At 49.6% G+C, this 25198-nt stretch overlaps 2 protein-coding genes and 1 long non-coding RNA gene across 6 annotated transcripts in view; 2 read left to right on the top strand and 1 right to left on the bottom strand.

The window, feature by feature from the left end:
• The window catches only part of DTX2 (deltex E3 ubiquitin ligase 2), a 35083-nt gene extending 15898 nt beyond the window's left edge, over nt 1–19185 (bottom strand). The window contains exons 1-4 of one of the 4 annotated variants that reach the window (XM_029949923.1): nt 19035–19121; nt 17716–17880; nt 6190–6546; nt 3292–3928 (exon numbers count right to left, since the gene is read on the bottom strand). In XM_029949923.1, the coding sequence (XP_029805783.1) occupies nt 3292–3928; nt 6190–6457 (905 nt within the window). In that variant the 5' untranslated portion in view covers nt 6458–6546; nt 17716–17880; nt 19035–19121. Of the gene's footprint in view, nt 1–3291; nt 3929–6189; nt 6547–17715; nt 17881–18105; nt 18893–19034 lie in introns of those variants that run through there. The other 3 variants (XM_029949924.1, XM_029949921.1, XM_029949922.1) reach the window with 3 other exon arrangements.
• LOC115300261 lies at nt 790–2930 on the top strand. Its single transcript, XR_003912569.1, has 3 exons — nt 790–977; nt 1083–1235; nt 2834–2930. It is a non-coding gene; the product is annotated as an uncharacterized LOC115300261 (long non-coding RNA).
• The window catches only part of SSC4D (scavenger receptor cysteine rich family member with 4 domains), a 41145-nt gene continuing 34940 nt past the window's right edge, over nt 18994–25198 (top strand). Inside the window, exons 1-2 of the mRNA XM_029949926.1 lie at nt 18994–19183; nt 19320–19380. The gene's annotated coding sequence lies outside the window, so the exon portion shown is untranslated. The remainder of the gene's footprint in view (nt 19184–19319; nt 19381–25198) is intronic.

Here is a 25198-nt window from a genome sequence, read left to right as displayed (position 1 = left end):
GCTGGTTGCAAGGCTCAATCTGCAGCCCAGTATAAACATCCACTATTCGCCTGTTCTCAGAGGAGCAAAGGAAAGTGGAGAAGCCGCCAGGTACCTTCCTGCAGGGCTCCCACTGAAATCTTGAAAACTGCAATACTGGAGCAAAAGGAAATGTCACACTTCCCAGCCCAACTCCTTAATCTTAAGAGGGGAAAGGAGAGACGTGGAAAGGGAACAGAGCTGACCCAAGGGCCTACAGCCAGTCGGGAGGAAGGTCCCCCACCCCCACCCCCGGGACCCAGGACTCTGAGCACGCAAGCCAGGCGGACAGCAGGTGGCAGTTGCTTTTAGAGGCTGGGAGAATGGCAGAAAATGGAGAGCCATTTCCAAGGGGCACTTAGTGCAAAGGCAAGGCACCCCGGGGCTCAGCCACACCAAAGCTGCAACAGACTGCTGGTCCCAATCACTACCCCAAGTCATCAAAATGTTAAGCCACCACACCCTCTATTAAAGAAGACAAGAGTGTGCATGACACATTTTGGAAAGTTTTCCACCCCACATCATTAAAACACGAGTTTTGGTGCTTAAAGGGATAAAGTTCAGCTACTAGGAAATTTTCTTAAACCCAGCTCAGTGACAAAGTCCTTTCTCAATGGATCACTTACTGCCTCCCAGGCCACAAGGAAGTCAGTCGGCCAAGGTTTTACCCAAGTTGAGCAAGAAGCGATCTGAAACCACATGGGTTCCCAAATAAAAACCACATGGGTTCTGCAAATTTTGATTTCACTCACTCACATGTTCTTTCCAGTGGCTACCAGTAAGTACAGCTGGTTCTCAGGCTTCCCCAGCCCATGGTGCCACCAGCCTGCCACTCTCTGGGGAATTTTCACATAACGCAGTTGACAATCATTCGCCTTGGAGAACAGAGCACAGCTCCCAGGGAGACCAAGGTGTCAAGCGTTTTCGATCCTCCTGGCCCTACTGCGTCAAGACACCAGGTATTCATGATGCCCCCTCCAGCTCTACAATGCCCACTGGAAGGGGGCGAACCAAAAAGGGCCGATACAAATAGGACATGGGGGAAATCCTGATTTTCCAAACAGGGATAGGCCCATGCGAGTGAATTGTGCCTCTTCCTCAGAAGGAAGGCTCCTTTGAGGCGGTTTCAACTAACAGAGCTGGCTGGCCTGGTCCCTTTCCTGGCTTACAACCAAGGCAAGCAGGGCAAGTTGCAACATGTAGGCCCAGAAGCAAAGGTAAGACCTTCCCTTCTGCAATTTGCCAAGCCTGTACCAGGGGGCCCACGTTGGCAGTGTGTCAGGCCCTCAGGCTGGGGAGGGGGGACACCACAGAAACATCAGGAGAGACCAATGGGAGCCCTGTACCAGGAGAAAGCAACAAAGCCCATAAATTAAATCACTTGGCTCAATCCCAGAATCCCAGTTCTAGAACTATCTAGAAATGTGCCTCAAAATAATTTGTAAGAACTTAAGAAGCCCCAGGAGGCTAGGGCAGAACTGACCAAATAGAAGAGCTCTGGACTTGCTGGTAGACAGCACACTTTTCTCTGAAAGATTCTGACCCACATATTGGAGGGGACCTCACAGCACAGTGGGTGGGACTCAGCACAGAGCCCTGCTCACTAATGCCTATGTGAAAATCCAGGGAGGGGGCCAACTGAAGGCTCCTATAGCCCTGTTCCCAGAAAAAACTCAGGTCCACATGCCCCCCATTCCCTGAAGGAGATGCCCAGGAAGATGCCCTGACCCATTCTCCTCCTGTCCATGGACTCCCCCCTGCTCAACCCTCAGGACACTGCTGTCTTCCTGTCACTCCGCCTTTAAGACAGCTTCAAGAACTCCATGTGTCCCTTCCAGCTTGCTGTGGGGCCTGGATTAACCCCAACTTTGCCACTTGCTGGCTATGCTGCCAACCTTGTCGACCTCAGTGTGCTCACCTGTAAGCTGAGGACACCACCTCCCGTATGGTCATTATAAGGATTACTAAAATCACAGTAATAGGGTCTGGCTATGGGTGCTCAGTGAATGGCAGTTGTCACCCTGTCTTACAGAAGCTGGCAGAGTCCTCTGAAACCTAGCTTTAAAAAATGCTAGGGGTGCCTGGGTGGCTCAGTCGGTTAAGTATTCAACTTCAACTCAGGTCATGATCTCACAGTTCGTGGGTTTGAGTCTCATGTCGGGCTCTATGCTAATAGTTCAGAGCCCAGAGCCTGCTTCAGATTCTGTGTCTCCCTCTCTCTACCCCTGCCCCATTCACTCTCTGCCTCTCTAAAAAATAAACAAACATTGAAAAAAAATGCTAGTGGCCCAGGAGCTTCCGAGAAAGTCCTGTCCACACTAGGAAGCCCTTACCATGGTCAAGGAGGCAGGGATGGGGCCGGATAGAGTGTGGCAGGACCAAGAAGCTGACTGGCTGACGTCAGTCCAAAACAACAAGATGTTGACCACCTGGGGGGCAAGGCAGCCATAGGCCCACACATCTGGTCACTACCCACCCTCTCTGGTCACCATCTCAGAGACCAGTCCCCCATCCCAGCTACCATTTGGAATTCTCTAAATGTTCTCCAAGCCCCACACCCTCAGTTATGATCACTGACAAGGCCCCTCGTTAGCAACAGGTCTCCAAGCACCCAGGGAGCACCCCCCAATGGCCACTCCAGGTTTCCTGAGTTTTTAGGTAGCCCATGATCCAGATGGGGCCCATTTCATCATTTCCCTCAAGAAGCAGAGAGCTCTAGGAGACAGTGGGCCAGATTACACCAGCATGAAAGCCGACTATCACCTAATGCCACCTGCCACACACTCAGCATTTTGTTCTCTCCTCAACCATTAAGCACCCAGACTGGGCTCACAGTCCCCACGGACCAGACTGTGGGCTCGTGGGAGAGAAGCTTCTATGTCCGTGTCTTCGGTGCCTGGCACAGAGGAGGAATCAACGAGACAGTCTCAGGTGCATGGCACAAGCTATGTGGCACATGGGCACACTTTTACCTGCTCTCCAGAGAGCCTGATTCTCCTGACTGGATGAAGGTATTACTGTTTTAACTTGTGTGGCAACGATCAGCGCTCAAGCACCAGAGGTCAGGTAGGCTCCATGCAATGCAAGGCTGTGGAAGGCCAGCACCCGTGTACCAGGTGGCACATGTAAAGGACACGACGCAGAGACCGCAAGGAGGCAGGGGCTAGGTCTGCAGGTATCTGGGAGTGTCTTCCCAGCTAAGTAAAAGCAGAAACCCAAGCCTTCTGACAGGACACAGAGATGGACAAAATGACCCTCAATAACACAAGATACCTGACTCTGCTGGCAGTGGGCAATCCTGAGGGCTGGTGCTGCGGTCCCAGGTGGGAGAGGCTGGAGCGGTAGAGGGGCTGGTTCCCCAAGGAGGGCGGTGCCCCACCCCAGGGGTTGGTGGTGTTCAGTCTGGGTGCAGACCTAGCCCCAGAGAGTGAGGGCTTATTGTATGGGGCAAAGGCCTGGTGGGCCCCAAAGACAATGGCGGTCCTGTGGGGGGGCTGGGGGACAGGGTAAGCAGGGAGGTTGGTCATGGAGTGGCGGTAGCGGCCCGACACGGGGCCAGTTCCACCGCCATTGAGGCACTGATGGCAAGAGCAGGCGACTCCCGTGTGGCCTGGTGGGGCAATGATGGTGGTCACCGGATACGGGGGTCCTGCTTGGCGCCGCACACTACGGCAGAAGCTCGACGTCTTGTTGGTCTGTGTGTGGGTGGCGTAGTTGATGGTATAGTTGTACCCCAGAGGAGCCAAGTCCACGAGCTGATTGCCCCTGGCCACCTGCTGCTCCAGGAAGTCACAGACACTGGCTTCATATGCTGTCCAGGAGCCATCGTCACTCAGCCACTCCCAGACAATGCCCCGGCCCGGGGCTGAATGCTGGGGGAACAGATGCCTCCGCACAGCCCTCATGGTGCCTGTTTGAAGAGGAAGAGGACAGTAAATGGTTAATCTGCTAGACCCTCAAAACAAAAAGAGTTTAAAAATTCTTTTTCGGGGTGCCTGGGTAGCTCAGTCGGTTGAGTGTCTGACTTTGGCTCGGGTCATGATCCCATGTCATGGTTTCTAAGTTCCAGCCCCATGTCGAGGTCTGTGCTGACAGCTCAGAGCCTGGAGCCTGCTTTGGATTCTGTGTCTCCCTCTCTCTCTGCCCCTCTTTTACTCATGCTCTGTCTTCTCAAACATAAACAAACATTAAAAAAAAAAAAAACACTCTTTCTACAACCAAAAGAAACCTACATGGTCAGTGTGTTTAGGGTCATGTTGCTATCTGAACTAAAGGCCGGTACCAGTTACTCTTTCCAAATCTTGCATGAAGGGTAGAAAGCTCCCACTGCGTAAAGAAACTATGGCCCAAATGGATCTAGTGGCAGAGGGGAACCTGTGCTCCTCGGCAAAAGTAGGGGATGCCAGGAGCTTAGGTCAAAGAACAGCTGTGGCTCAGATTCCAGGCTTTTTCAAAATGTTTCTAAGAATGAAACATATGTAGCTTCACTTAAAAAAACTGAAAAGGAAGGAAGGAAGGAAGGAAAAAAGAAAGAAAGAAAAGTTAAGAAAATTAAACCATCTGCAATCCAACCACACAGCTTATATCACAATGCATTTCTTCCGATTGTGGCTTCTAGACTTGCCCTCTTAGGGAGCTGAACACACTGAAAACTTTTCAGGCTGTTTTCTTGCATTAGGCCATCAGTCTTCCTTACATCTCTAAAACTTTATATACATAACTCATTATTCATTATTATGTAAGTCTCTCATGTGGATGTACCATTCCCTTTGACTCTTCAAGCAGCAACTACTAGGAAACACCCTGTGGTTAGCTTATATTCCTAATAAACCAAACCTGAAAATTACAGAGAAAAAGTAATTTGGGCCATTTCTCCAAGAGCACTTGCCAGAAAATGATCACTGCAATTTGCTTCCACTGGTCTCCTCACCCCACCCCGCCTCCGTCCTTGGCAGCCAGAGATACTCTTCACCTCCAAATCAGATTACGGCACTCCTCTGCCCAAATCCTCCCATGGCTCCCCCTTTCAGAATAAAAGCCAAGGGGCGCCTGGGTGGCTCAGTCATGATCTCAAAGTTTGTGAGATCGAGGCCTGCAGGCCCTGTGCTGACAGTGCAGAGCCGGCTTGGGATTCTCTCTGCCCCTCCCCTGCTTGTGCCCTTTCTCTCTCGTTCTCTCTCAAATAAACAAACATGAAAAAAAAATTAAAAAACAAAAAAGAATAAAGGTCAAAGTCCCTTCAAGGGACAACACCTGCAGGTCTGTCTTAGTCTCCCTTCCTGGTGCCCTGGCCACCCAAGCTCAAACCTTGACCTCTCCCAGCACTTTCACTCTCTGGTTAACACTTACTGCCGTCTAACACAACACACAATTTCCACATTACAGATCCTGTTTGCTGCCTTTCTCAGTGGACTTCAAACATCAGGAAGGCAGGGACTTTCTTCTGTAGTCAACTGACTGGAAGCCTTAGTCCTCACACACCCAAGGACGCTGCCATAGGGATCAAAGTAGCGTTTCTCAGTCCCTGCACCAGTGACATCCTGGGCCAAGAATGCTTTGTCATGTGGCCAGTCCCGTGCATTTAGCAGCATCCCTGGCCTCTAATGACTAGAAACCAGCAGCTCCCTGCACCACTTATGACAATTAAAAATGTCTCCAAACACTGTCAAAGGTCCTAGGGGACAAAATCACCCCCAGTTGAGAACCACTGGGTTAGATGGACAGGGCACAGCTCTGGGGGGAGGTTGGTGGTCCCATTCTCAGTAATACTGACCAAAATCCACAAAAAACCCAATGTGAGCACACAGGAGAATGAAGTAACCTGATCAGGTCACATGGACATTGTGCAGCGGAAGCAGAACTCATCACCGGGCCCTCTTAACTAGCATGGTGCTCTACCTCCGTGCCAGCCTCTCTGCCCACAAGCCCCTCCAATCTCTGCAGGTGGAGGCAAGCAGTTTGGGTTTAGGCAACGAGGGGGGAGGGACGGGGAGGGCCTCTGCACTGTGTTTCAAGGCACTCCCTACTATGAAGAGGTATGTACCACACACAGCACCTGTCAGGGACAAGACAAAGCTCCAAGAGTCAACTCTACATAGAAACCCATCATCAGCATGGCATCTGGCCCAAAGCAGGTGCTCCAACACATACCAGAGGCAAGAAGTGTCTTACCAGTGTCCTGGCGGAACTGGGTCCAGCTGGGGAGGTCAATGATGTAAGGGGCCAGCGAGGGGTCAGCTTGGCCTAAGGGGATGCTGTGGGCCAGACTCCCCAGCCCGAAGCGCTGGCCCTTCTGCTGGATAAACTGCTGCTCAATGTAGTTGCAGACGGTGGCACTGTAGGGGTGCCAGGTGCCCAGCCCGTCCTGCCATTCCCACACAGCCACTGCCACAGGGCTGGTGTACACCTGAGCCAGGGAAGGGCCTGGGGCCATGGCCATCTTCCCCAGGACTCCCTCTTCTTTCCCAAATGGTTTCAGACCACTCTGGGCTGGAGTCTCCAGTTCATTGCACAGTGCTTCCAGCAGACCTGTAAACAGGACAAACAGTTATCAACATATACAGTGTCCCTGAGAGTCAGCCTCAGTACAGGGAAAAAGAAAAATCATATTTTCCCACAGTCACTTTTTTTCCTAAAAGAAAAAAGCATTGTGAATCAGGTATCTGCTCCTGTCTCTTTGTTCAGGCAGCCAGGAAGAATTCGGTCAACCAAGCAACATACCTGCCCCTGTAGATGACACAGGAAGACACAGTGGAATGAATTTTGGGTGCTAGTCCACAGCCCAGCCTCTTTTTATCAATCATTTCCCTCTGACCTAACTACCGAGTGTATCCTTTTACACTGTTTTCATGAGTTGTCCCAAATCCTTCGTGCACTGAGTGAAGACATCTGTGTGAAGACCCCTTGTTTGGGAGATACCGCTATGCTCCAGATGGGAAAAACCTGTGTCTCAGAAAGGACCAGGAGCTCAAGGACTCAAGAGGGTCAATGGCAGAGCTGAGACTGAAAGCCTGGTCCTAGCTCCGCCCAGGTCTCCAGGATACCCCAGGAGGCATCATGAACCGTGAAGGTGCCCTAGATAAACATTAAGATCTCACAAATGCCAAAGGCTCGCCTCTCCGCACCCCCGTCTGGGCCTAGCTGACCATGGGTCAGGCCTAGAAGTTCACACCCAGCTCCTGAGACGCTCTTCTCTCAGCCACACCAGCTCATCCCTTGTAAAGTGTACTCGGCCTTGAGGCCCAGCCTTCGTGGTTCAGCGAGCCCTTCCTGGCCACCTGTCATGTGAGTTTCTCCCTTGGAGCACTGACCAGAACTCTAATGCCTCTATATACATATGTACGAGTAGGATGACATTCCAGACCTTTCTGCCCCTCCAGACAACAGTAAGCCGGGGAGTCTGTCTTGTCCACAGTCATACTGCCAGCCCCAGCAGAGATCTTGTCATGTGCCAAGTGTTATATACATACTAGTTCAAAACAAGGCTGAACGGGAAGTCGGCTGCAGGGGTCTGAAGAAGGGCGCTCTACTGTGAACATTCCGCGCCAGGCGCCTGGAGCACCAGCACCTGGGCACCCAGAGTTCAGGAGGACCAGTGTAGTGGCGAACACCAAATATACTTGCCTCCTGTATGCCTAACAGACTGACAATGCAGCATATCTCCCACTTTACAAGGCTCAAAGAGGTCAAGGTCTTAGTGAAGGTCCACAAATACTGCTGAGTGGCAGCAGAGAATAAGCCCGCATCAACCCAGCTCAGTCTGACTCCACCTTGGGCTCCACTTACAGGCCCGCTGAGAAAGAGGGAAGGAGAGAGGAAGCTGTGTCCCAAGTCCCTGAGCACCCTCACTCAGCTGTTACAGCACGTCCACCCAGGGCCCTGGTGCCGGTACGGTCCCCAATCACACCATCTGCTCGGATTCCTACACAACCCTCTTAAGTAAATACACTGACTTTTCTTCCCATTTTGCAGATGAAGAAACTATGGCCCAGGTAGTCGCGGGGACTTGCTTACACAGCAGGACCATGGGTTTTTTGCTGCTGTCCCCGAGAGTGTACTGCACTGTCAAGGTTTTGAGAATGCCAAAGACGCCCGCCCCACAAGGCAAAGCTGGAGCAGTAGGTGAAAAGGAACAGGCACGGGTTTACTTGCTCCACTCACTGTATCATCTTGGCGCAGGTACCTAAGCTCTCCAATTTGCTTTCTCCCACCTGATGATGAGGATGCCAACATCTATGCTCCATGCTTTTCACGGGCATTCAGACAGGTGTATACAAAGCACCCAGCACAACACCTGGCACACAGCAGATATCCACTGAGCCTTTCTTCCCTCCCTTGCCCTGCCCCTCCCCACCTCCCCACCCCCCAGGGCCTCCCTCCCCACCCTTCAAGTCTGGGTGAGGATCGGAGGCCGGGCCGCACCGGGCTACTACAGCATGGAAACGCAGGCGATGAGTCAGGCCTGCAAGAACGCAGAGCACACCCGCAGGTGCCAGGGCCACCAGTGCGCTGCCAGCTGCTCCAGCGAGAGCACACATCCCACTCTGGAGGATCAGACCCGGATGCCCTTGGGCTGGCTGGCTTATTAGCTCCGTGGCTACAATTAGAAGTCTCTGTAACACATCCAGGTACAAATCACAGGACCGGTTTCAGAGCCAGTTACTCCCAAGCCTGGACTTTCGTCCTGGCACCTCCTGGCAGGCGTCACTCGCCCATCAGGCAGCGGGGCTTCCCACAGGTCAGAACACGTGGTATGCCCCAGCATGTCCGCACAGCCCCATATGAACCAACTCGCAGAACTCTGCCAAACAGCCAGAGAAATGCAGGCTGGTACTGCAGCTAAAGCTTTACCTGAACGTGTTCGGCCTCCACCGACCAAGGGTTCACCTTCCTCAGGCACTGTTGGGGTACTAGAGACCCAGAGATGAAGACACGGCACACAGCCGCTGGTATCCCCCCAAATCAAGGCCTCCACCTTATGTCCAATCATAACAAATTCTAGAAAGTGCCAGAATATTCAAAGCCATTTCCTACCACCTCCCAGCTGGAGATCCCGCTGCTACGTGTGTCCAGACTCCAGTCTTCTCTTCATCAAGAACTGAAGCAAATACGCCCATCTTTCCAGACTCGGCCACAGCCCCCCCTCTCCTGAGCCCTCTGACCCACCCCCTCATCATACAAGCACTGACTCCGCCCACCGGCATGTCTTCACTGCACACCCTACTTATCCGAACACAACATGATGACATTCTTTGGTTTCAGTGTCTGTCTCCCCACTGGAACAGGAACTCTCCGAGGGCAGAGCTAGTGCTGACCCAAAGTGGGACTTCAGTTTTTCAAATGCCTAATATCCCAGAGGGTGTGAAACACCAGTGGACAGAAGAGAGGTGAACCTTCTGTTCTAGGGGCCTGGGGCACATTCGAAGCAATGCCCAGAAACACCCACTGGCGTTTCACTTGAACACAGCAATTATGCACACACAACAGCCCTGTCAATGCGCCCATTCTCTGCAACAACCTCAGCCATCGCGAAGCCACAGTCCAAAAAACTAATTTGTCTCGGCTCCTAATGATGGGGGCTACTCAGAGTTTTCCTAATTATGAAAATAATAATTATTATAATTGGCCATGGAAACAGTCCTCAGTCTGGAAGTAACCTGAACACCTACAATAATGGAATTCTTAAATAAGGTACAGTACTCTCTAATGATGGAATAGAAGTCTTGAAAAATGTTTACAAAAGGCTTACAGACCTGGGGCGCCTGGGTGGCTTAGTTGGTTGAGCAAGTGACTTGATATCTCGGCTAAGATCATGATCTCATGGTTCGGGAGTTTGAGCCCCACGGTCAGGCTCTGCGCTGACAGAGCAGATTATCTCTTTCCTTCTCTCTCTGCCCTTCCCCTGATCCTGCTCTATGTAACTCTCTCAAAATAAACATTTAAAAAAAAGAAAGGTTTATAGACCTGACATAATGTTCACGACAAATAAAAAACACAAGCTATGGAACTGCAGGGACCTACCGTGGGGGTCACACTCTGCTTGGTGCTCTTGTCATCCAGCTCTCAACCCTCAACTGGAATCATCCCTATTTTACAGACGAGAGAACTGAGGCCAAAAGACATTAAGAATGGGAGCGCCTGGCTGGCTCAGTTGGAAGGGCAAGTGACTCTCCATCTCAGGGTTGTAAGTTTGAGCCCCACATTGGGTATAGGGATTACTTAAAAATAAAATCTTAAAGAAAAAAGGAAATTAAGAATTTACCAAAATCCGTGATGCCTTAAAGCCTATGTTCTTTCTGCCCTGCATGAACTAATTTTTAAAAGGCTGGAAGGAAGAGGGTGCTGGCTGGCTCAGTTGGAGGAGCCTGCGACTCTTGATTGCAGTGAGTTCAAGTCCTATGCTGGGTGTAGAAATTACCAAAAATAAATAAACTTAAAAAAAAATGCTGGAAGGAACAACTCTGAAATGTTAATAGGAGTGATGGAATTATGAGATTTTTTTAAACCTCTTTCTGTACCTGCAAATGCTTTACAATGGTCATATTTATTACTTCTTAGGGGACCAAAGTTAAAAAAAAAATCAATAGGGAGCCTGGGTGGCTCAGTCAGTTGAGCGTCTGACTCTTGGTTTCAGCTCAGCTCATGATCTCATGATTTATGGGTTCGAGCCCCATGTTGGACTCTACACTGGCAACCTGGAGCCTGCTTGGGATTCTCTCTCTTCCTCTCTCTCTCTGCTCCTCCCCTGCTCACGCTCTCTCAAAATAAATAAATAAATAAACCTAAAAATAAATAAAAAATATCAACAACTTTGACCACAAAAAAAAAGCACCTTCCTGCTGTCCTTCGTATTTTCTTATGGGATTTAGCTGCAAGTCCCGTCCACAGTACCGTGGCTGTGAGGCACAGAGTTGCAGTTCTACCAGAGAGAAAAAGTTACATGTGTCCCAGAGTCTTTCTATCCCCAGAGGACTTAGACAAGCTTTAGAACAAGATCTGGGCTGGCACAAGAATGTGAATGAAAACCATCCTGCCTAATACTGGGCCTCCAAGTAGGTGAGCCACACAAAGGGACCCCACCACAGCTGTGGCCTCTGGGAAGAAGGCCTCAAGTGTGGTTTTTAAAGCGGTGCTCGGACTGAGTGGTCACCACCCTGCCAACACAGGAGGACCCCACTTCATCCTTTCAAAGTCCACCTAAATTATGTAACGACTCCACACATGCTGGGCTCAGCAGTTCACCCTTCTGTCCATACTTGGACAGTGGCTGTCCCCCACCCTCCACTGTCCCAAGTGGAGATGGAAATGGAGAGATCTGTCAGAACCCCCCTCGGCTAACATGTGCACACACGCGCGCACACACATGCTCCACACTCAGTGACTATAGAGCTGTCACCTCCCCGTCTGTAGGCTCTACCACTCAGGCGGTCCAATGTGGAACCTGTTTGCAAATGTGATTACAGGCCACCCACTGAATAAAATACAGGAACACAAAGTGTTCTCTTGACACAAAAATGACCTCCATTCCTTCTTCTCAAAAGGCCCAGGATGCTCTTCTGCAGAAGAGTTCTGAGGGGCATGGATGGGAAATCAGTGAGACCAGGTGACCAGGAGGCCTATTTTTTTTTTTAAAGTAGGCCCCACGCCCAGGGCCAACATGATGGGACTTGAATTCACAAGCTTGAGATCAAGATATTTAACTGACAAAGCCACCCAGGTGCCCCCAAGGAGGCCTATTTTCTATGCCACCTCTCATTTGGGCCCTTTCCAAGAAGCTCAGCCTCAAACTCCATACCCACCAGCTGATCCAGGGAATGTAACCTTCCCAGACCTCTGACAGTGCAGCCAGCCCCCCGGGCCCTGTCAGGGAGCCCTCCGCAGACCTGGAAAAGTCCAATCCTGCACACAAACCCAGCAAAGAAATGTTCTACCTGACTAGAAATGTTGTATTTACTACAAATTAAAAACAATGGAATGTTATTTTCTCAACTATCAAAAACAACAACACACACACAAACTTAATTTCAATCCTTGCTGCTGGCAGGAGTACACGGAGTCCTCATACCACTAGGAAGGATAAACCCTTTCCAGAAAAGTGTGGTAATATGTATTAAGTGCTTTAGAAATGCTTACTTGCTTTGACTCAATAATCTAAGGAGATTATAGAAAACCTGTGAATACAGGTATTTACCATAGCACTATTTTGAACAGATAAGAGAGAAACAGAGAAAACTCAACAGAAACACCAAAATGGTCACAATGGCCGCCTCTGGCCAGAGAAACTTCGGGAGGCCTTTTGTTCCACTTCCTTACGCACCTGAACTACTCACATTTTCTGAAGTGAGAAAGTATTACTTCTGTTAGCAGTAATACATCTCTTTAAAATGCCCAACACTTTTAAAAGATCATAAATAGAAACCAAACCAGCCCCACTGCTGTGACTTAGCATCATTGCTTTAGAAGGTCGCTAACTATCCCAGTGGGGTTTCCCAAACAACAGACCTTGTCAAAGTACCATGGCACCTCTTTGCCAAGAGACATCCCCATCTCTGAGTTGCAAGAAAAGGTGTAAAACGGACCACCCAGATGCCTAAACTACCGCAAGAGGTAGGCACTGGAAAACAGGGCTTTTGTCTGGAAAAGAGATGGCTCAAGCCTGCGCCGCTCAGAACATACTAGGTTTGAGATATGGAATAATACTAATACATGATCGGTCCCTTCCACGCTGAGCTGCTGGAAGGAAGGTGACAACTCCTCCTCTAGTGGTGACTACCTGAGCCCTCCAGGAGCTGGTCAGGGCAGAACCTTCCGAATAGGGCACCAAAAGCCACAGGGCGCCCAGGTGGCAGGCACTAGCAATCTTTGATCCCCTGTATCAAGGGATCCCCTTCGAAACTTCTCTGCCAGAGCAACATAACCACTGGGAGCCAGTCAGGACAGAGTCCTGGTCCCTAGGCCTACCCAGGGTCAAAATGGGGGAGCAGTGGAAGCAGTGGCAGGAGTAACAGCAATGGCTACCAACCAAGAGCTTATGATGCACCAGGCGCTAAGTACCTGAGATGGGTCCAGGGACAGGGCTTCTCTGGACTTTACAGAAGACAAGATGAGGCAAAAACCAGATGAGCAACCCGCCCCAAAATACACAGGTCTAAGGAAACCCAAATCTGCTCCCGGAGTCCACTGAGACAGAAGGGGTCCACTGACGTTGGACAAATCGGCCTGCCAAATGTATTTTTCCTGGCCTCCACAGTTCGGTTTTTTAAAAAACCAAACTGATGTTTAAAAGTTGGAATATTCACCATTTAAAAAAAAAATTCCAGATTTCCAGCTTCTGGAAAACAGAAAAGTTGGCAACATTTGCAGCGCTGACCTAGATTCATTATGCATCTGGCAACGACTAGCTAAACCACTGTGGAGGCTAGGACACACTCTCGCCAGGTCACCCGTTATCACAGCCCCCTGGGAGGAGTCCGCAAACTTTTACTGTAAAGGGCCAGAAGGTACATATATATTTTAGGGTGTCTGTTGCACACTCTGCCACGATACTGTGAAAACAGCCACAGACAATGTGCAAACTAACTGTGGAGTGACCAGTGTACAGCTTCCCCAACACCATCACTGTGCTCACACTGGGCGATGGTTGAGAAACACTTCTCTGAACCCATTTCTCTAACACAAAGTAGGAAAGGGCCTCCACAGTCACGTCAATCTTTCCCCAGTACCTACCCTGTGAAATCCCTCTTGCGCCCACTCCTCCCCTCTGGCAGAAGTGGCCACTTCTAACAATCAATGTCCATGGAATATCTGAGTGCAATTATCTACCTGGCCCTCCACTAGGGTATAGGCTCCTTAAGGCTAGGACTAAGGTTGGGAAAAGATTTTCTAAACAAGACACAGAACACCGACAAACAAAAAATGGTGGTGGTGGGGGCGCCTGGGTGGCTTGATTGGTTAAGCAACTGACTATTGATTTTGGCTCAGGTCATGATCCCAGAGTCATGAGATCAAGCCCCATGGTCAGGCTCTCTGCTGTCAGTGCAGTGCTGCCTCACTCCTCTCTGCCCCTCCCCCACTCACGTTCTCCCTCTCTCTCTCTCTCTCTCTCTCTCTCTCTCTCTCAAAATAAACAAACATAAAAAATTAAAAACAAACCAAAACAAACCATTTCACTATGTTATAATTAAGAATAGTTGTTCAACATAGGGGGCGCCTGGGTGGCTCAGTTGGTCAAGCATCTGACTTGGGCTCAGGTCATGATCTCACAGTTCATGGGTTCGAGCCCCATGTCAGGCTCTGTGCTGACGGCTCAGAGCCTGGAGCCTGCTTCAGATTCTGTGTCTCCCTCTCTCTCTACCCACCCCTCCTCTCAGACTCTCTCTCTCTCAAAAGTAAACATTAAAAAAAATTTTTTTTAAAGAATGGTTGTTCAACAAAAGATGTCTTAAAGTAGAATGACCCAGTACAAGCTGGAAGAAAATATTCACAATATGAACAAAGGGTTAAAATCAAGAATACATAAAGAACTCTTACACTTAGTAAATAATAAAAAGTTGGTGAAAATTGTAAGCAAATACTTCACAGGAAACACATATGCCAATAACCTCATGAAGAGATATTCAATATCAGGGCTCAGGAATATAAAATCAAGATCCCAATGATCCCATTTTATATTCATTCAATCAGGAAAAATAAAGTCTGCCTAGAGCAAGTGTTGGCAAGAACGTGGAGCAACTAGTGTCCCACAGGCTGGTGCCGAGGGAATGGATACTGGTAGGACCACTTGAGAAAAGTCTGGCTGCATCTATGAAAGCTGCACATCATGACCCAGCAAAATATCAGCCCCAAATCCACACCCAAGAAAACCTCTTGCGCATGTACTACAGATGTGTATGGAAATGTTCAGAGCAGCACACTTGTAACAGCAAAAATCTGGAAACAACTGTTAGTGTTCAGTGTAAGATTAGATGCATAAACTGTGGTGTGTTCACTCCATGGATTATTCAGTAGTGAATACAAATGAGTCAGAAACCGTACAATAATGTGGGAAAATCTTAGCAACGTCTTCTTACTTTCCTTAGAAAACACAGGTACAATAAAACTACTCGAGCAGCAGCGAGGGGGTAATGGTTATCTCAGCCTGGAGAGAAAGATCAAATGATTACATGTACATTTTTGTTTCATGCTTTTGTTTTGGATGGTTGGAACGCAGGGGGTTCTACACTCATTACAAATCACTTTGGAAATAAATAAAAGCAAGCCATGCATCAACAGTGACGAGCATGTATTAATCCAGCTCGGCGTTTACCGGAGGTAGAAGTTAAAACTAACACATTTTAACACAAGTGCCAAGCACTACCCCCAACACAGGGCTTCTGTGCGGCCCACGGCCCCGTTCCTGCTGGCCTCTTAGGTACTTTTAACATGTCTGAACCCTGGAGCACCTGTGTGGCCTAGTCGGTGAAGTGACCGACCTCAGCTCAGGTCATGATCTCATGGTCCACAGGTTTGAGCCTTGCCTCAGGCCCTGTGCTGACAGCTCAGAGCCTGGAGCTGCTTTGGATTCTCTGTCTCCCCCCTCCTCCTCTGCCCCTCCCCTGCTTGTGCTCTGTCTCTCTCAAAACTAAACAATTATTTAAAAAAAATTTTTTTTAATTTAATATGTCTGAACCTAGACTCATCTTCCTTCCTAATTCTCCTTTCCCCCTGGATTCCCTGGCCCCAGGCAGTTAGGAGAAAAAGCTGGGTTTCTAGATCCTCACAACTCCCTCCCCCAAGCCCTGCAGCTGCCATGGCTTCCTTTTTCTCCTCCCTCTTTAGGCCCTGCTGCTGGCATCTGCTTGGGACTTACATGCCTCTCACCTTGATAAGTATTCTCTTTGAACCGGCTTCCCCAAATCTATCTCTCCTTCTGGTTCACCTGAGAGGCAGGTGCGAGATTGAGCCTCCCAAAGAATACTTCCGTAATAAAGTTCAAGTTCCTTGGATTGACACTGAAAGTCCAACACAGTCTGGTCACTTCCTATCAACTGTATTTGCCAGTGCTTTTCCCTTCAGTACCTTTTTTTTTTGTCTACACCTCCCCTTCCCCTAATCCATCCCTGAGAGTTCAACTGATACATGCTACCCCCACATACATCCAGTTTTCTCACCTCCACACCTCAGTTCTATGAGGAATCCCACCCATGTAGCCACACGTCCTCACCTTACCCATACTTTCAAGACCCATTTATTTTTTATTTTTGTAATGTTTATTTATTTTTGAGAGAGAGAGACAGAGACAGAGACAGACAGAAAGCACCATTGGGGGAGGGGCAAAAAGAGAGGGAGACAGAGGATCTTAGAGGCGGGCCTCACTCTGACAGCAGAGAGCCCAATGTGGGGCTCGAACTCACAAAGTGGGCTGAAGTCACACACTTAACTGACTGAGCTGCCCAGGCGCCCCAGGACCCAATTTATACAGCACTCCAAAATGCCTCGATGTGCCCAACTGAAAGAAAACACCCTCTTATCAACTTCCACGGCAACTGTCTGTCCTTTACAGTTAGTTCTCCACGTCCATTCTAGCTCTTCGAGGAGACTATGAGCAAACTGGGGGCCACACATCTAATGGCGTCAGAAAACAGTCACAGGAGAATAATTCAGTCTAATCCACCCCAATCTTTCCAGCCGGTGTGCTCATTTAATATGCCCTCATGGAATTCTTCTAAAATCCTGCTCCCCAGAGCCTTGGCAGGGCCCCCAAAACCCTCCACACTCAGCCCTCTGCCTGCTTCACCAGCCTCCTCTACCCCACACCGACCCCTTGTTGCTTCGGCCACAAGGAACTACCTACAATGGCCCAGGCACACCAGGTAATTTCTGGACTGTGCAGATGTCGACTCCTTTGTGGGGCTTCTCCCCTCCTTTTCAAGTCCTCCTCCTCTTCTACCACTCACCTCCATTATCACCTTCTCCCTCCTACCCCTTCCTGGACAAACGGGGTCGGGGATGGGAGGTGGATGGGGCTCTGCCCTGCGATTCCTCCTGCCTCAACACGCCTCAACACATATGGCGCCGCCACCACCTTGCCACTGGTCTATGGTTTGTCTGTCCCACCCAGTCATGTGCTCCCAGGTGCCAGAGCTCCCATTGCTCACCAGCACTGGACATGGGCCTTGACACAAAGGAGGCACCAGAAAAGACATAAAAATGTCCATGTCAGATGCAGAAAACATGACTTGTGTCCTCACGTGGAAGCCACGCGGAAAGCATCCTCTAAGACTGGTGAAACAGGAGAAGCCCTTGACAAGAAAGCACTTGAATTTATGTGAGATAGCTGGCAAATAACAATCAACTCCGGGGGCGCCTGGGTGGCTCAGTCGGTTGAGCATCCGGCTTCGGCTCAGGTCATGATCTCACGGTTCGTGGGTTCGAGCCCTGTGTCAGGCTCTGTGCTGAGCGCTAGCTCAGAGCCTGGAGCCTGCTTCAGATTCTGTATCTCCCCCTCTCTCTGACTCTCCCCTGCTCGCACTGTCTCTCTCTGTCTCTCGAAAATAAATTAAAAACATTAAAAAAAAAAAAACAAAAAAAACCCTCCCAAGGCTAACTTTTCATCCCGGAGACCACAAGTTCCAGCCTCCCGTCTCCACCTCCTCCACTGAAAACCAGACTGAGAACCAGACTGAGAAGGCAGCAATGTAATGTCCCTGTGGCCCTTACCTCTGCTCTCTGGCGAGCTGGCACAAGCTGTCCCTCCTTGATGGAGACACTAGATCCTTAGGAGGAATGACTTGTTTGAGTTCCCATCTTGATATAAAATGCAAACAACAAAAGCCGAGCAAATCCAAAAGTCTTGCTGACTCGGCAACACAAATTCCAAGGCACCTTCGCCAACAAAGAAAGAGATGATCAGGTTTTAAATTGAGAAACAGCAGTCAGGGAAAGCAGATGCACAGATGTTGGGTCTGTGTGTTGCGGCTGGGGACTGGAAACCACCAGATTTATTTTCCAACAGCCTGGGCTGGGCAGAAGTTACATCGGTCTCCCTCCACCCACTGGGTCATCAAGGGGAAGGTGGAAACAAACAAACAAACAAATACACACACACACCTCTCAGCAACTTCATGAAAAGGCTTAAACAGACTTCATAAGCCACTCTGCGGTGTTCAATATCCAGGAAATTAACACACCAGAGAGGGTAAAAGTTTGGCCAAGGCCACCCAGCAAAAGTACAAGAGGCCTAGTTACAGCTACCCTGATGGTAAAAAGTCCGATGTTGGCTACCAGAAAGTTCACCTTCTAGAACTCTAGAGGAACTGGGGCGAGCAGAAATATTCTGCGTGAATTGTTAAGGGTCCAAGTACCCGTGCACACACTATTTCCATTGTACTGGCACTTAGGGAAGTGGAACCAGTGTGGAGGGGACAGCTGGCCTGAGGGGAGGGGGACGGACGGAAGGCCGCGTCAGAAAAGAGACTCTTCTAAATCCTCCTCCACATATATTATGCACCCCTCAAAAGTAACCCAGGACCCTGGAAAACCCAGGAAACTCCTGTTTCCTGGAGGGCGACCCCTACTTGAGGAAGCACAGTTAACGGGGCAAAAACTCTTCAAAGTACGGCCCTGGGCTCCAGCGAAGTCGTCAAACTGAAGGCAGACCCCAGGAGAATCCAAACCCGGAGACAAGATCACCCCCAGCCGTCCCGGTCCTGTCTGTGGGGAGGGGTACGCTCCTCGCGACCGCCCCAAAGTCCCAGGGTCTGCGCCCCTCCCCCTGCTAGCCCTTCGGCTTCCACCCGGCGGCGTTCACCCTCGAACCCGGCACCCAGTCCCGTCCTAAGCCGCCCGCGCCTCCGACTTCCCTGAGGGCGGCGGCCAGTCCTCCCAATCCCCCTGGACCTCACCCCGGGGATCTTGCCCGGCCCGGCCCTCCCTCACTCGCGCGCCCGCCCCCTTCCGGTCCCAGCTCGGCTCGGTCTCCCCACTCCGAGAGGACCTCAGCCCTAGCGACAAGCAGGTGACCTGCCCGCCCCTCTCACCGAGGCTGAGGAAGGCGAGGGGGCAGGCTGAGGGCACCGCCGCTCTCGGGCTACAGCCGGGTTTCGGCCTGGGCACCGCTCCGGCTGAAGCTCCGACTCTGAGGAGGCAGCCAGAGTAAAACTCGGCGTCGCAGCTTCCTAGCTCTCCGGTGCGCATGCTCAGGACGCGGGGCCTTCTGGGAAATGTAGTTTCGTGGGTTGGGGCGGGGCGAGGCCCAACCCGTCGCGCACCTGTTCAGGTGTATCTATTCCTCCTCAGTCTGTTCACTTACTGACTCGTTTTAGGTACCTTTTAACGGATACATACGTGATGTCAGGCCCTGTGCTGGATACTGGGGATGAAAATGTGAGTTATAAACTTGGTTTCTCTCCTAGGGGAGCTTCATATCTGCTTGGGGAGACAGATACTCAAACATAGAATTACAGTACAGTGGGATATATAAATGGCAGTTTAAACACAGGAGTTGGAGCACAGAAGGGTGTGCTTAATTTGAGGGGGCTGTCAGGAAGACATCACAAAGGGATGATGCATGAGTTGGATTTTGAAGCATATATAGGGGTTTGACACATGGAGTACAAGGAAGTTCTTGCAAAGGAAGAGACATGTGAAAGTGCCTGACACAACCAGAAAGCAGTGAAATGTTCCCTGTGGTCAGGGCAAAGGGTATATGGAAGGGCTGAGAACAGAGAAAACAGAATAGGGTGTGTCAGGATAGGAGTGTGGGAAGCAGGCTGGGTAAGATTATGATCGTCCTTAAATGCCATGCAAGGGATTTAGGCAGTTGGGGCCAATAGAAAGATTCAAGCAAGGGGATGACAGTCAGCACTGCACTTTAGACAGATCCCCTGTGCAGGAGGTAGAGGATAGGATAAAGGGACAGAGAAGAGCTGGGAAACCAGTTTGGAGGATGTTGCTATAGCCCAGATAGAAGGTGATAAGGCCTGAACCAGGTTGGTGACTATTCTTCTGGGATCACAGACCTCCCTTTCAAAGCTAAAGAAAGCTATTCCCAAAATATGCTCAGGTGGACATGCTCACATATACACATGTTGCATGTACAATCTTGCACACGGTTTCAAGAGGTTCAGAGTTCTCTGAATCTTGGACTCTAGTTGATTAACTTTACTTAATCTAATGCCCCTCACACTTCACCAGGGATTTCAGAAAGAGACACCCTCATAATTCCCCCATCATTCAGTTCAAAACTTCATTTTACAGAAGAGGAAGCTGAGGTCCAGAGAAGGGGGACTAATTCACTCAAAGTTAGTGAAGGAGGGGACGGAGTGCCTGTGGCCCCACTTCTGGTACCCTAGGTCAGCTCCTTATGACACAGGGCCTGACTTACAGGATATAGGCCCTTGAGTTTGGGGACACACCAATGTCAGGTTCTCCTAATTATACCCAGAGCCATCCCTCTTTCTAGAACTGAAGGGTAACTTTCTAGGTGTGATTTATACTACCTGACTGCAGTGGCTACAGATTAGGATGCAAACATTTTCCTTCTTCTTTCAAAACCAGTGTTCTCAGCCATAACCATCTACACAAAACATTCCTTTTTAAAAAATTTTTTAATGTTTATTTATTTTTGAAAGAGAAAGACAGAGTGCAAGCAGGGGAGGGGCAGAGAGAAAAGGAAACACAGAATCCAAAGCAGGGTCCAGGCTCTCAGCTGTCAGCACAGAGCCCAATGTGAGGCTTGAACCCACGAACAGTGAGATCATGACCTGAGCCAAAGTCAGATGCTCAACCCACTGAGCCACCCTGGCACCCTTACAGCAAACATTTCTAAAGCACCTAGTATGTGCCAAACACTTGGCATGCATCACTTCATTGAATCCCCTCAATGTGGTAGGTATTATCATTCTCCCATTTATTTTAAGTAGGCTCCATGCCCAACATGGGGCTTGAACTCACAACCCTGAGATCAGGTGTCTCATTCTCTACTGAGTGAGTCAGTCAGGTGCCCCCTCGTTATCCCCATTTTAAAGATGGGGTCACTGAGACACAGTTTAAGTGATGAGTCTAAGGTCACACAGCCAGCAACCTGCAAAACTGGTCTTTAAATCAAAGTGGCATCTAACTCCAGACTTGAGCATCCTTGTATGAGTGGCCTCATTGTGGGGGTGGGGGGGTGCAGGTAAAATGGTCTGAACAATTAGCCTTTCAACACTCAAAAGATATTTTCCTTAAAAAATTTTTTTTTATATTTATTTTTGAGAGAGACAGAGACAGAGTGTGAGCAGGGGAAGAGCAGAGAGAGAGGGAGACACAGAATCTGAAACAGGCTCCAGGCTCTGAGCTGTCAGCGCAGAGCCCAATGTGGAGCTCAAACCTACGAACCATGAGATCATGACCTGAGGTGAAGTTGGACACTTAGCCTACTGAGCCACCCAGGTGCCTCTCATAAGATATATATGTTTTAATTTTTTTATGTTTATTTATTATGAGACAGAAACAGAGCATGAGTAGGGGAGGGGCAGAGAGAGAGGGAGACACAGAATCCGAAGCAGCCTCCAGGCTCTGAGCTGTCAGATCATGACCTGAGCCAAAGCTGGACGTTTAACCCACTGAGCCACCCAGGCGCCTCTCAAAAGATATTTTCTTAAGTGCTTCCTTTTTTCCTCAGTGAAACTGCATTGTATTGTCCAAAAATCCCACTGCGCACACACCTACAGGCTCAAACAGAACTATGATGACAGGTTGGGTTGGAAAGATTCTGGAACCTAGGATCTGGAGAGGGGGAGACATCTAAACTCAGAGAGCTGGAGGAGTCCGAGCGCTGAGGAAGGCTTGATGGGGCTGCCCAGGTTGGGGACCAGTGTGGGAACCAGAGGGAAAGCCAAGGTAGAAAAGCTTCACAGAGGCAGTCAAGAAGACCCAGAAGACACAACCTAGAAGACCGGGTGCATGGGGTGCCTTCCCATGGTAGAAGACACTAGAAATATAAGCGTGTGTGTGCGGTCAACAAGTTGAGTGTGAGGCATGAACGGCCAGGTGGGAGGTTCTGGAGCTATCTGGGTAGAGGGAGGGGGGTGGGAGTCACCGGCAATGAGATTGAGATCATGTGGAAAGACCTCAGAAGATGAGCAAGGTTAGTTCAAGGCTAAGGAACACTGACTTTTGAAGAATAGATGAGACATAGACGTGTCTGAAGGGAGGCTGGACTGGGGCAAGCATGGTGGCAGGGAATCGAGGGGAGTGTCCCATGAATGTGGTGCTCCGTGGTGACAAGACACTTCTGAGAGGTCCAACAATGTCGTTGGCTGGGAAGGGAGAGCATACCAGAACCGAGGGCTCCTGCCTCCCAGCTCTGGCTCTCTCACCTTGTAGCCTTCGGGAAATGCCCCAGTCTTCCAACTTAACTACAGAGAGGCCACTGATGACCAGAATGATTTCCATTGAGAAACAGGAGCCTGAGCACAGAGATGCACATAGATGTGTAAAGTTGTGAAGGTTAGGAATGCAGACAGCTCTTCCAAGAACAGTCTTTGTGTTCCGCACATTGGGGCAGGGGCCGGAAGAGAATAAACCCACATGTGTGGAATGAGGCTACTTACATAAGGCTGCCTGCGCCCGAGTGTGCCTGGAAGGACACTAGCCAACACGGTAACATCTGAGAGGCGGGATAGCAGGTGATTTTCACTTTCTTTGAACTTTTCTTGCATCATTTGAGTGTGTCCCAATGAATAGTTTCCTTTTTTATAACCTGAAAAGAAAGACTATTTTTATTTGGGAAAAATAAAGAGGTCTGGTCGTGAAAAGAAGCAAACTAGGGCAGCAGCAAGAGGGAGCGTGGGGGGTAGGGGGACACGGACTTTTAATTTTTAGGCAGGACAGAGCAAGTGTGCTGTGTTCTGAGACTGCAGCAGGATGTCCCTCAGGAAGCTGGAAATGAGGGGACAGCCACTTGGAAACTGAGCTTTAAACCAATATAGTAGCAAAGGATCAACAGCAACTAGAAAAAGGCAGGTTAAATGACCTTGGATAGGTAAGAGGAATGAGGAAGATTCACAGGTGCTAACGGAACGTGGCCAGGATCTATTGTTAAGCAAAAAAGGAACTTGTGGTTCCGGTTTGGAAAACGTGAGCATGCCCCTTCCATTCACACAGTAGGGCAGGTTAGGCATGCATAGTATAAAGGGCACATAAGGGTGAAAGGAAACGGAAACATTCCTGGCACGGGCTCTTTGTCCTAACAAAATCATCGGCCCAGAAGGGGAGCTTTGTGTGTGTGTGGTTTTTTTTCTTAATGTCTCAAAGGATGGAGTTTATACACCCGAAGGCTTCCAAAGGCTCCCTAGCAACTAAGAATGAATGACGTGGCTGTTGGCTACAGAATGAGGAGCAATGGTGGCTAAAGAAACTTTTTTCCCCCAAAAGTTCTTAGCCTCCATTCCAGGTGCCAGGGTTTACTGCTTCTGAAGGCTCCAATTCTAGAACCAGCCCCAGCTCACCCGGAAGCAAGAAAAAAAATCCATATAAATCTGGGAAAAGGCTAGACACAGGCCCAGCATCACTGCTAAGGGGCTCCGGCACTTTCTGATGTTTTGCTTGGAAAGGCAGAATTTTGTTGCTTGGTGCCTCGGCTAATTGGCCTCCATCTGACACTCTGGAGGGATGGTCTGATTAGAAGCCACAGCTGCCTGGCTCATTATTTCTGATTAACAGACAGCACCTGGCATCTCTGGTGGCGGTGGCCGCTCAGGACCCAGGTGGGACCTACACAGCCAACAAAAGCATGAAGGCTCTGCAGCCCTAGGAGTGAAGCCCCTAAGATCGTTATCTTATGGAAATCCCGGCCCCTCAGAACACGTTTGGAACTGGCTTGGCCTTTTTGCTGGTTCCTTTGCTGTATGTCTGAAATAACTGATGTGTACTCACAGTAAAAGCAAACTTCTCGGATAAGTTAACACCAGGCAATCTCACTGGACCTATTCCCTCCACCCCAGTTGTTCTCATTGTAAATTGATACTCTAACATCCTGCTTTGAAATCTATACAAGAGAGATCTCAGTTGTGGGCTGTGGACAAGGCAGGCCTCCTAAAGGCTGAGGGCAAGGGGCCCCTTGAGAGACAGAGTTATCTTTCTGATGGTAGCCAACCTCCCCCAGAAAACTTCCAATAGTCCCCAGGAACTGCTCCGAATCAATTGCTAAAAATAAATAACACCCATCAGGAAAAAGCATGAGTCTCCGACACAGACACGAGCAAAGAGATTGCAGAATGTCCTCCAGCACCCTTCCAGATTCTGACTCTATAAAAGTCTGCCTTTCCTAGTCTTTGACGAAGATATTTTGCAATTCTGTATATTGTGGGAAACCAGTAGTCATGCAAATGATTGCCAATGAGTCTTGTCTGGGGAGATGCAATTGATTTCTGCCCTTTGGAGGAAGCCAAACTTGCATGGATGAGCAAATTTATTTCTACATTCCTGATTACCTTTGTGTAAAGTCTTCGGATTCTCCTTTGAACCCATTTCACACGTGGCAGTTCCCCTCAAGGAAGGAGTTTAAACAAGGCCTTTGGAGCACCCCGGGGTGGGGTAATCTCCTAATTTGTGGGTTCGAGCCCCACATCGGGCTCTGCCCTGACTGGGTAGAGGGAACCTGTTTGGGATTCTCTCTCCTCCTCTCTCTCTGCCCCTCCCCTACATGCACGAACAAGAGTTCGCTCTCAAAATAAACTAAAAAAAAAAAAAGACCTTTGACACATTTTCATTTTGTTTTTTGTACGAACATGATTTTACTCCCCAGCTCTCCCTTCCTCCCTGCATTGTCTTTTGTCCCCCTTTGCACAAAGGCAAAGTTTTAAACCCACAAAGTGTTGGTCTACTGAGATTCACAGGATGTGAAAGGAAGCTGCCCCAAACACCAGGGAAACAGGTGGCTGTAAGCAATGGAAATCAGATCCTCAGCTGCCGGCCACCTCCCCTCCTTTCCCTCTCCAGCTTCCAGTTGAGAACTCTGGAGGCAGGGCCCTTGGACCTTACTCTTGGAGGCCACCTCTCTGCCAGCGCCCAGAGACAGAGGAGGCCCATCTGGAACTGGCAGGGGCTGACCTGCTACTCACACTTCCTCCTCACACCGGATACAGTCATTTCCTATTTCCTCAGAGGACAGCGGAAGTTAGAGAGGACTTCCCAGGATGTCGCAAGCAAATAGTGA

Source organism: Suricata suricatta, chromosome 8 (assembly GCF_006229205.1).
Source record: "Suricata suricatta isolate VVHF042 chromosome 8, meerkat_22Aug2017_6uvM2_HiC, whole genome shotgun sequence".
NCBI classification, from domain to species: Eukaryota; Metazoa; Chordata; class Mammalia; order Carnivora; family Herpestidae; genus Suricata; species Suricata suricatta.
Note: the sequence above shows the minus strand (reverse complement) of the source record. Positions and strands in the feature narration are given on the sequence as shown.